Raw genomic sequence first — 11,807 nt, 5'->3', positions numbered from 1 at the left:
TTAGGGTTAGCTAAGCTTCACTGTGTTATTGCCAACAAATTTGCTCACTGGTTTAGCTAGCAGTCGGTTCAGTTGTTTGCTATGTAGACTGGTGTTAATGTTTACATTACTTTAAGTAGTTACACTGCTAGCTGGTTTGCTAACAAAGCATAGAGAGCAGGAGGTAGGACCAACATAAGTGAAGGTACCCTGTCTGGAGACCAATCTACTTTACTAGAATGTCCTTCGTTTAACTCATTAAGTACACGTAGCTTAAAATGTGACCTATACCTTTTCAACTGCTAAATTTATGAGGAATCCCATTTATTTTTGGATCGGATGTGATTGCTAGAAATTCGGTGAAGTAACTGCAAAGCTTCTACTGTGCCACATTTACATAGAGTTGATCCGAGCGCAGCAGTGCTAATAATGGGCAGATGTTATCCTACCTTCTTGACATGGCTACAACTTCCCTCCCTCATCCCCGCCCTTCTTTCACCTCCCCCTTCCTCAAAGCCTTTCGCCGTCGGTCACTGAGAGCTCCTGCTGTGTTTACTGCACGGCTCCCCCGGGTGCTTGGTGGCTCCACCGAAAACCTCGACTCCGTTCTCCGTCCACGGGGCCACGCTGCCCTGGGTTACTTTGCCGCAGCGAGCCAAGCTGGCCACCTGGCTGGAGGACAGGACCCGGTCCCAAAGACCCACTTGGGACAGCTCTCCAACCAAGGCCTGGGATGAATCAAACCCCCCGCCTAGGGAATCCTGGAGAGAAAGAAGTGTTGTTAGATGGATAACAGAGAGAAACACTTCCGTTCTCTGTGCACTCGCCTCTGGGAAGATGAAGTAGATGTGATAAACGGGGACCATTATGACTGCAGGACTCCGAAAACAAAGAAGCCTTATGGGAGGGGTTCTTTCAACCCGAGGGCCCCCTAGACTCTTACTCTTACTCTGCTTAGGCCCATTTGTTTCATTGAACCAAACACACACACACACACACACACACACCTCACTCACTAACCACCTGAACCCTTTAGGAAAGCTAGTAGCGTGCTCTAAACTAAACTGGTTTTGTAGATTTACTGAGCCTGTGTCCACTCCCTCAATGTCTCTAATGCTTTTGCTTTCTATATATTTTTTATCTCACAGAGAAGCCGGTAAGTGAATAGAGCCACAGCTGTAGGCAGTAAACCGCCATTTGCTCGCACTGCTGTCGTCAGCAGAAGTCTGGAGGGCACACCAAATTACATTTCTTTTCAGAGTAAACTACTTTACCGGCCTCTAATCAGTCAAAACTTAATTTTTTCATTCAGTCTTTCCGCTCAGTCCTTCATGAATTCACCTGCTCCTGCCCCAGCATGAGCACTCCTCCAGGTCTGATATGATGTCCGGCTGCCAGTGAGTGGCCCTCGCCCCTCAGCTTTCCCCCCTGGTAGGCCTGCCAGGCTCCTCCCTTCTGGCTCCAGCTCACACAGATGTGCTGCCAGCTGCCTCTGGAGAGGTTCAGAGGTAACTGGGCCACCTAGGAATGGGAAAGCAAAAAGACGGCTCAGATGAAAGTAGATGTTTGTACTTTGGTGTTTTCCACTGTCACACATTTTGAATGTAAAAATACATTTGCATGATAGTGGTGCAGCTACATATTTTTGGCCACATCCACTTGAGTTTTTGAGAGTCTGTCAGGGTTCAGAAGTTGGTTGTTGTGTAGTATTTCTACAGTCCCAAAGACATTCTGCTACCTCCAAGGACACACAGCTTTTCCTCCAGGCATCTATTACCATAATGACTTCATTGAATTATACGTAAAGGCACTGCACTGCACAACAGCACCCTGCAATGCTGTCAAGGTGGTACCTGAGTCATTTAAACACATGAATGAGGCCGTTTAGCTTGTCTGCTGAATTGGCTGTTTCATTTGATTTGTTGTGCTAATGGAGTGCACTTCTTCTTCTGTGATAGTCATTAAAAAAAATTGAATAGAGGCTATAATGTTTTTTATATACACTGAAATAAAAAATAAAAAGAGGGTGAACCTTGAAAGCTGCAGTGAAACTCTTCTGTCGTCGTTTTAATTTACCAGAAAACAAAGATATGGTTACTGCATCTGTCTCATGTCAGTGCTGCAGTGCATCCAGTCTCTGTGCCTTACAGGAACAGATGAACAGTTACCCTGTTGGTATGGTTAGCATCTAATCGAGGAATTCTACGTTTCTTGTGTAAGTGTGACATAAACATAAACATACTGCCATTCACTGTAGAAACAATTTGCATGTTAGAAATATATATATATTTGAATGCAAAGAGGAACTTGCCAGTGTTGTCTCTTCAAGCACACAAACAATGCACACTTTCTGCATGCTTTATATTCATCTCTTTATCTCTTTGTAATTCAAATATTAAGAAATATACTGCCAGTGTGTCGTTTGATATATTACACAATATTCAATAATTAATTCCAAATTAAAACTTTTGACAGTATTTCCAGTGGCGATGCAGACTATGAAAAAACATATCTCCATATTGCATACGTGGAATTTTGCATCTCTGCAACTAGAATTTAAACTGTTGTCTTGCACATTTACAGCCCGAGAGGTTTGTGCTGAGTTAATAAAACATTTTAGGAATTTAATCTGTAAGTAATTTGAAATACGACCCGTACCGTGATATAAATCTCCTCTGGGAAATCAGTGGTACCCGCAGCAGTGGACGGCTCGGGACAGATATACAGTACATGCTGGGTCTCTCGACATTAGACTGATACAGTACCTTGTCGTTGACGAGCAGCTCGGTGGGGGTGTGCAGGCCTTGCAGCAGCACCAGTTCGTTCGGCTGCTCAGCAACAGCGTAAGACAGAGGCGTCCCGATGCCCCCCTCCGCCGGACGCAGCCACAGGCAGAGGGTGAAGGCCCGCAGCTTTGGGACGGAGTGTTTGACGACAGCGTACATGTAGTTTGTCCGTGTCGGGAAGGACAGCCTGTAGCCCTCCGGGAACGGATGCCCGGAGACACCTGGGGAAGGAGAACGAAGAAGCTTGAGTGTGGAAACAAAAGAGGAAGGTGATGGAGAGAACGCAAAGAGAAGTCAGTTGCGTAATTTACAGTTAACTGGAAAAAGATCAAATGGACTTCCTGCTTTTCTCACTTCCTTCATATAAAATACATCTGATCTGTTTTTCAAGCAGGGCATGAATTTAGTCTTTCTGATCTTTTTTTTTTCTTTTACATTAGTTAAACATAATTAATTCATCATAAAGAAACCCCACGGCTTGATCTGATTAAGATTAATACAAAAATGAAACCTCTGAGGTCGTTTTTATGGCAGATTATTTATCATCGTTAGTGACTCGAGTCGATGCAATGTGATTAATCACAGCCATTTATAATTTTTTCACTCAGAATTTTTTGTATCTACTACATTTTTGAGATGTACCAGCATATACACACTTTTTCCTTTCCTTTAATACCTTACCTTCTTCCAGCCCTGAGAGTCGGTGGTGTAGTTTACTGAGGCCCTGGTCGATTTCCTGTCTGTGTTTCTCAGTTTCCAGCCTCAGGGCTTTTCTCTCTTTCTCCAGCAGCTCCACCTTCCTCTCCAGCTCCCCCTCCAAATCTTCCATCCTCCAGGGCCTGTCAGCGTCAGCTTTGTGCCCGGGATCGGCCGACCTTTCTGGGCTGACAGACATCTCGCCCTCCTCTGGCACTCCTGAGCTGCTGCCATCCGTCTGGTTGTGAGGAAACGGGCCAATGTCTGACTGCAGAGGAGGGAGACGCTGCATGAGAACTGGTTTTTACCGTCTAAGGAAAACACTGCGAAGTACTCTCTCCGCTCGCTGTCTAATTAATCCACAGTTCATTATCATTATGTGCACACGTGAGACAAAATTCTCCCACACAATAATCAATAATTGATTTCTCTGAAACATTACATGGGGCCTGGGGAAACATCTAAGGGGCTGATTTAATAAGGTTTCACCATGTAATGTTTTTACTTCAAGGAATACTTCACCATTTCGGGACATTATAATCTGTGGTTTTACGGGATGTTATGTACATGAGTATTTCTTGGTTGGACGCAGTGACAGTGAGGTTTCTTGGTCCCACACATAATCCCCCTTAAACACACTCAAACTATTGCTTTTAACACCTTGTTTTCTGTGCGGACCTGATACAGCGTGTTGCTTTGTGAGCTGTAGAGGCGCGTAGGTGGATTTTGCTAGGCTAGCTGTTTCCAGTCTTGTTTGTATTTACTGTACAGACACGAGAGTGGTGTATTCGTCTTCTTATCTAACTCCCCGTAAGGAAGTGAAGAAGTGTATTTGTATATATTTTGGACAGAGCCGCCTGTTTCCCCTGTTCCCAGTCTCTATGATGAGATAAGTGACGGCTGGCTCCAGCTTCACACTGAATGAACAGCTGTGAGGGAGGTGTTGATCTTCCACTCTGGGCAAGGTAGCAAATCTGTTCCCACATGTCTAACTCTTACTTTAAACTTAGTGTTTTATTTTTCTTGGTTTTTTCTTGAATCTCAGAGTTTACTCTTCTGGATTATGTAATAGTTGATTTTTTTCCATCTTTTAACATTGTGCAGGGATCTCTGTAAAAATAAATGCAATAAGTAATCTTTTGTGCCACTTTTAGGTTGGGGTTACTCTAACAGATCATCACCTTTTCAAGTCGATATGGGAAACTTGCGGACAAACAGTTGCTAGGTTACACATCCAGCAGTTACGGAGCAACAATAGCATTCATTTGGGGTCATGTGTCTGGTCACCTAGTGATCCCAATATTGAGTTGTTTTAGCTCTTTCAGCTTTGCTGCTCTCCCAAATCCCTGAGGGAAATATTTGGCTCTTTAGCCAAATGCTCCACTGTGTTTCACCAGCTGGTCTCTAACTGTGTCTGTCTGCCGTTTGCTGCTGAGCAGGTAGTGTCCATCTGGTTTTGTAGAGCTCATTCACTCAAAACAGCTGCTTGCTGCAGCCAAAGATGATGCTGTGAGAGTGGTGACGGGGAACCAGAACAGTAAAGTTGGAGGCCAGACATGTAAACAATGAGATGAAACTCACTATGAAGCTCTTTGAAGCCGAGAGGAGCTGCAGATTCAAGTGCTAATTCTCTCTAGATTCATCAATATGGATTATAGCCACTTTAAATTACTTGAGATGTAAAACTTCACATGGAAAATAACATATGAGTGACTGTCCAGGAGTTAAATACATGACGCTTTGGGCATGAGTCAGCTTATGTCTACAGGGAATTTCTTTTCAATTAAGTATAACACAACAAATAATTGAAAGTCAGAAAGGCTGCCAAGAGACGGAACTATTTTAGTCAACAACAAATTGCTTTGCTCTGCTGCATAATGCTTCACTAGGAAAAAAAACAAAAAAACACCCAAACCTCAAGGGAAGGGATGTGGGAAATACAGAGCAAGCATATTGTTTTACGGTACACAGTAGAATTACACAGTCCAGACCACAAGCTGAATAATGCAGAAAACACATACACATGCTTCGCTCTGAACAATATCCCAGAATCCCTTCCTGTGGTGTGCTGTACAAGATGACACAAAGAGTAACGTCTATGCTGCTCTGTGAAAAAGTGACACAGAGATGATAACACAAAGAGGTCAGAGGTCAGAGGTCAGGTCTTGACTTCTGTCTCAAATTAGATACATGATGGATCTACTCAGTTCATCCTTTCCAGCATGTAACCATAGAGAAAAGTAGATTTGTCTCTATCGGTAGAGAAACCTCTATCCAGGGGTGCAGTTACATTTTGAGCCAAAAAAGAAAAATCTACTACATTACTGTCTTAATAATTCATATCTAGTCTGTTGTGTTGAATGTGCCCCACCTGTAGCCAACAGTGTTGTTTCATTTCATCATTTAATCTATGTTTTCACCTCGTGAACTAATCTATGGTTCATCTGCTGAAGTAGCGCGTATATCCTCAGCTCAAAAACACTCTGGTGCATCTTTGCATATGACAGGTGATCTACTCTCAAACATATTTGACACTTCTGTCATAAAGCCTGGGGTGAGGCTCCGAGGCAGAAACTGTACAAATTATATTTCCCTCCCTCGTATAAATACATCGATGTGTACAAAACAAATCTATGGCGGCGTATGTGTGGTTACTGTTCTGGAGTCATCAGATACAACGCGCCTACACCTCACACTAACTTGACACTCGTCTTACATCTGTGTGTCGATTCTATTCTCACGCAATTACTTGGCGTCGTTTTGGAAATATGATTTTGAATTTTGATCTGATTTTGTGTATTTAAGATTTTCTGCTACAACATCATGTTGTTTTGAATGTTTATGAACGTCTGAATCAAATTTCATCTCATTCCACTCCTTAGGGGTCAAAACCACAACTGGCAACCACAAGGTGGCGCTGGAGGAAAAGTAAGATATATAAGTATAAAATAAGTATAAAATCATCTGGTTTGATGTTGAGACGTTTCACAGGATGAGTGAAAAGTGTAAAACAGGAAAAGTCAGAGGATCAACTCTTCCCTCTGAGAATCGATCAGTAAATTGATTGATATTACTGACAGGGTCTATTTTATTTATTTTTATTTATTTTTTTAATGTTTTGAATATGGGGGGTTATATTTTTATTATTATTATTATTATTATTCATGAAGTATTTCTGAGTCTGATCATATTAGTGTTCTGGATTCATCCTCTGGGGAACATGATGTTGTCGTATCTTCCCACCTTCCAGATCGTCCTCGCGGTTGTTAAGTCGTCACTTTTGTGCGTCAGTTGTATTTTTATGTAAATACTTGGAGTGTTCTTAGAGAGTGTAATTTATGCCCCCCCACCCCCCACCCCCATGTTGCACCATCCCTGAAAAGTGCTGTAGTCAGTTTACGCTCATTACACCCAACAGTTCCATGGAAACAGGTCAACCTTTACGTGATCACTTGAAAGAAAGTGATGATGATAATAATAACAACAATAACCCACATAGCGTAGGCTGGAGGATTCTGCTCCTGGATTCACGGCTCAAACACAAGCCCGTATGAAGGATAAAGCACAATGTGGTGGAATGGATCAGGATGAAAAAATTACTGATGCTGCAGGGAAAAAAAAACAAAAACACGTAGCTGCTCAAACTGCTCTCAGAAAACAGACTGGACTTGGATTGAATTTTTCTGTCCTGACAAGTGAAGATGGGGTTTGTTCCCGTGGACATCTGGTGACTGGTGTTAGCTGATGATGGTTTGTACCTGAGCAAAGCACATGCAAGAAGAAAGCTGGGTGACCTGACTAGGCATTCCCAGATGAGTGCTCTTCTAATATATAAATATATATTCACAGGATCTGATGTAAACACCGCACTGTGTTACTGAAGTAGGCCACAGAAACTCGACATGGAGAGGCAGAGTGGGGGCGAGAGAAACACTATAGTTTTAAATATATCACCCTGAGACTGTGAAATCCATTCACATCTTCCTCTGCGGTGGGGAAGCGTGTGCAGAGGAGTCCTTTTGTTCCTGAGAAGTGTCAAACATGGAGATTACGTTTGTGCATTCTGGAGCTTTTCATCTGACACTGGAATAAAAGACAATGACCCGTACAGACATGTCCTACATTAAACTGCCACTGAGTGAGGAGCGCTGCGCTGCGGAGAAGCACCGTTACAGTCCGTGCTCTCAACAAATATATAGCACCTCATTAATTATGGATGATATTTCTTTAGCCAAAATTAGGTTATACATCGTTCGATTCTGGACAGATAAGAGCACGATTCATGTTACTCTGCTATATCCTCTCCTCTTCCTCCTCCTCTTCTTCCTCCTGCTGCTGCTGCTGCTGCCCCTCTCCCTCCTTATCTTTATCCTGATCTCTCCCTCCTGCCCCACTCTTCATCTCTCTTTTCTTTTAATTTTACATTTCAATCTGTTCACTTCATGCATCATTAAAGGCGTTATGTGTAAATGTTGAAGCAGGAGGAGCAGGGAGCTCTGTGGAGTTTCCCAGACTCCACTCCTGGATTGAGATTTTTAGTGAATACCCTCACTTGATGTTGTTGTTTACCGAGACAGGGAATCTAACTGCCAACATCCAATCTCTCTCACACACAGAGCCTTTGAGATAACTCACTTGTTCTCATGCAAAATTGAAAAGCCTTGCTTTCAGGAATCACTCAAGCATGCCCAGAGATCCTGAAAGGGACTGCAGAGTGATGAAGAGACAAACCTAGTCATGAATGTCAACTCTGATCATCACTTATTGCAGCAGCTGGAGAATCTTAAAAAGGGGAGATCCTTCTTTATGCCTTCAGAGTCCCATCATGGGACCAAAGGCGGCTCCCTGGGATTAACTAACCTCTGTGTTGTGTCAGCTGGACGCAGAGGATGATCTATGTGTTCACCTACCTCCAGTTTCTCTATGCGGTCTTTGAGCTGAGTGATAGCCTGCTCCAGCTCATCCACAGCCCTGACGGTGAGCAAGTGGACACTGTCCGATGCGGACGCCGGACTGTCCCGCACCATGATCCGTTCCACATGCGTCTCCTCCGCCGCACCTTTGCCCCCCCACAGCCCCGCAGCGCTCCCGCGTCTGTCCGCGCCGCTGCTCCTGCCGTCCAGCCCCCTCTCACACTCGGATAGTTTCCCCGTCAGCTGCCTGATGGTCCTCTGGTCGTTGAGTATCTGGTCTTTTTGCTGCAGGACCGTCTGCCGGAGCTCCTCCGCGGTGGTGCGGAGGTACCCCCAGTCTTCGCCCGCGTACAGCGACGGGTCGTCCGCTTGTTGCTTAAAGTTTTTCGGGTTGCACTCCCCGGCGGGGATCGGCGTGCAGATGAGCCGGCTGACCGTCGGGTCATGCCCGGTGAGTCCAGTGACCCCATCCAGCCCGCTGAGCCCGATGTTGAAGGTGGGCGCCTCCGAATCGGGTGTTTCAGAACCATGGAGAGCGCCCAAAGACCCGGCCCTGGCCACGGAGCCCCCGGCGGCGGGGGTCTGCGCCGCCGCGTCCGGATACAGCGAGTGGTTGTCGGTTGCCGGTTGCTGTTGTGCCGCGGCAGCCTTGGAGGATCCGGTGTGGACGGCCGCGATGATGCAGATAACCGCTCCGATGAAGGCCACCATCCCGGCGGCCAAGATAATAACAATGAACTTCAGGGTGGCGGCGGGGGCGAGCGATTATTAGAAAAATCTAATATTAATAATAATAATAAAAATAATAAAAAGACTCCTGATCTGTAAGAAACTAAAAGCTCCAAAACAACGAAAAAGTATCAAATGATCTTCCTGTATATAAATGGTGGAAAGAAAACCCTTCCTTCACTTTCCCCCTTTTCCACAAGAACAGACGATTAGAAAACGAGAGTTCCGCACCATAATTGAGTGATGATGGAGTCAACACAGACCATCAGGAGCAGACAGTCCGTGTTCCACCTCCTCCCCCTGTTCAGCGCGCATGTCTTCGGTATTCAGGCAAAATCCAGCCTGTTAATACTGAAGCAGAAGGAGAGAGAGAGAGAGAGAGAGAGAGAGGACTGCTCCATTCAGTCTGATAGCACACTTTTTCTACATTTCATCTCCCTCCTGCAGCCTGCAGCGAACTTTTCCAGTGGAAGTGACTGTGATCTTTATGGCGTCTTATTGTGGACAAGAACACATCAGACTGAATATGTTGCAGCATGTGTTGAGAGGCATGCTGTACAGTAGAGTGCAGCCCCCCCCCCCCTCCCCCAATGCATAACAAACCTCACTACAGCAGAAAATTAGTTTCCTCCCTTTGGCTTCATATTTTCTAGCTCAGCAACACATTACAGGCTCCCTGTGATGTGATGTGTGGACGGCCATAAGTCAGCCTCAAGGCTCCCAGTGGAGCAGCTCCACAGCAGCAGAGATGACAGAATGATTGCCCTAGTGGGCGTGAATATATGTGTGTGTGTGTGTGTGTATGTGTGTGTGTGTGTGTGTGTGTGTGTGTTGCAGAGCCTGATACAGAGCCGATGTTATTAGTGAGCTTCATTAAACCGTGCTTGCCAGTAAAAATGCACGTTAATCTCAGTGTGATACAGGCACATTTTATTTTATTTCTATTTATTTGATCTCATTTACTTTATTGTTTTACTTCCTCTGCACTTTTAATAAAACTTAATTAATGAGTGTGCATGACACAGTGAGAGAAAATCACACACACACACACCTTTGTCTCTGTAACCTTTCGCCCCCACAAAGCTGTCGGACAGTGGGCTCCCGCTTTTTGGACCTCGTGAATATAATAAAAGAAAGCCACATACAGACACTTACAGACAAAGGTGTGAGGGAATTATAGCTTGCATGTGTGTAATAGTGTGTGATGAGCATCGTTGTCACACAGGTAACAGGGAGGATTTAAGCTAAGACTTCTTTAAATCGCAGGCGCTGAAAGCTCTAATTTAAGATGGGCGAGGGAGCAGGCGTGAGACATCCAACACGTCTGCTGCAGAAAATAGCTGCAGCTCTCTGTCTTCACTGGAACGCCACAGAATAGTAAAGCGGGGGGGGGAAAGAGTCTGGGAAAAGTATAGATACTAAACAATCACTCCTCGTTTATACTGTAAGTTACGGTGACGCCTGAACGCCACATTTGCGTTCAGCTCACACGCTGAATGTCACTCGTGGCATTTCTGGCTGTAAATAGCTGTGTGGCACTTATTCTTCCTCAAGCGTGCCGCTGTAATGTTCCTAACGCTGGCTGCAGTGATGCTCGCAGAATTTATTTCACTGTTTAATGATGATGAAAGTCTAAACACTGTGAGTCTGTAGTGGTGCAGGTTTCATTTTGCTGAAGCGAATGGCTGCTCAGCGCTGCAGCGTGGTCCGTTTTCAGTCCAAAGACCTTTGATACGAGTGCATTAAAAGGCCAGTACATTCCCTCTGCTGCCCAGTTAATGATCAAAATATACTGCTGCTCTATTATGTCTATAAAAGCCTCTGTTGGAGACTCTTTGCCAGCGGGTCAATTTATCACCCAGGTCACCCCTGACCTTTATGTCGGGGGCTGTGGGGATGTTCCAGCTTTCAACTTTCCCTTTGGTGGATTTTTATTTTTTTCCTTTTGCTAGTGCAGATTTTCCTCTGGATAATCTGTGCCAGGGATTTGGTCACAGCAACTTGAAAGTGTAGAAGCATTTCCTCTCACACACACACACACACACACTCTTTATGAGACTAGCTCTTTGCAGGGACTGATGTGTGTGTGGACAGATATTGAATTGAGGCAGAGAGAAACATTTCTTTTCATATGACGCTCAAAACCGACAATTGGTGTTTACGCAATAACTTCAGCTTCTCAGTATCATTGTTATGTAGACATTACGGTGGTTGGGCGCCTCGTTATTCTGGCTGTTGCTCCTACTGAATAAACAATTTGAAGGTCCAGTGACAGGAGAATGTGTTTATCTGCACAACAAAGAGCTACTGAGATTCCACAGTGCTGCAAAGTACATTTACTGAAGTACTTGTACATGAGTATTCCTGTGTTATGCTGCTTTATACTTCTACTACACTACAGTCCAGATGTAAATACTGCATCCTTTACATTTGTACTTTCATTTAAGTAAAGATTTCCTACACAATTAGCTTGTAATGGTTTATTTTTATATTGTTACTTCTTACAGTATAATGTTAGCCTAGCCTTTGGTGTAAGTAAGTTAACCCCAGAAATACTGAGCCCAAGTTAAAATCACACAATTAAGACAGAAGAAGAGATTAAAAGAGGAAATGAGACCAGTGTGCAAAAAGCTGTTTAAAATTCCAGTCATGTCTCCAGTTGGTTTATGGTGCCACCTAGTGTACGAGCCCCCGCCCTCACCCC

General features: G+C 44.4%; 1 protein-coding gene across 1 annotated transcript; it reads right to left on the bottom strand.

The window, feature by feature from the left end:
• Positions 1-481: 481 nt before the first annotated feature.
• On the bottom strand, positions 482-9,617 carry nptxra (neuronal pentraxin receptor a). Its single transcript, XM_023395856.2, has 5 exons — positions 8,372-9,617; positions 3,447-3,729; positions 2,745-2,986; positions 1,321-1,500; positions 482-740 (listed from the first exon to the last, which is right to left on the bottom strand). The coding sequence occupies exons 1-5, from the start codon at positions 9,083-9,085 to the stop codon at positions 510-512; spliced, it is 1,650 nt and encodes a 549-aa protein (XP_023251624.1). The 5' UTR covers positions 9,086-9,617; the 3' UTR covers positions 482-509.
• Between the last annotated feature and the right edge of the window lie 2,190 nt (positions 9,618-11,807).

Source organism: Seriola lalandi, unplaced genomic scaffold (genome assembly GCF_002814215.2).
Source record: "Seriola lalandi dorsalis isolate HSWRI2012SDOR001 ecotype SW California unplaced genomic scaffold, Sedor1 jcf7180002054969, whole genome shotgun sequence".
Taxonomy (NCBI): domain Eukaryota; kingdom Metazoa; phylum Chordata; class Actinopteri; order Carangiformes; family Carangidae; genus Seriola; species Seriola lalandi.
Note: the sequence above shows the minus strand (reverse complement) of the source record. Positions and strands in the feature narration are given on the sequence as shown.

What these genes read in the sequence shown, in the direction of transcription:
- nptxra (XM_023395856.2), bottom strand. Translation starts at nt 9,085, where the DNA reads ATGGTGGCCTTCATCGGAGCGGTTATCTGCATCATCGCGGCCGTCCAC. An exon ending in ACCGCATAGAGAAACTGGAG is followed by an intron (nt 3,730 to 8,371) that starts GTAGGTGAACAC and finishes CCTCCTCTGCAG; the next exon opens with TCAGACATTGGCCCGTTTCC. An exon ending in TCATGCTGGGGCAGGAGCAG is followed by an intron (nt 741 to 1,320) that starts GTGAATTCATGA and finishes CTTTCTCTCCAG; the next exon opens with GATTCCCTAGGCGGGGGGTT.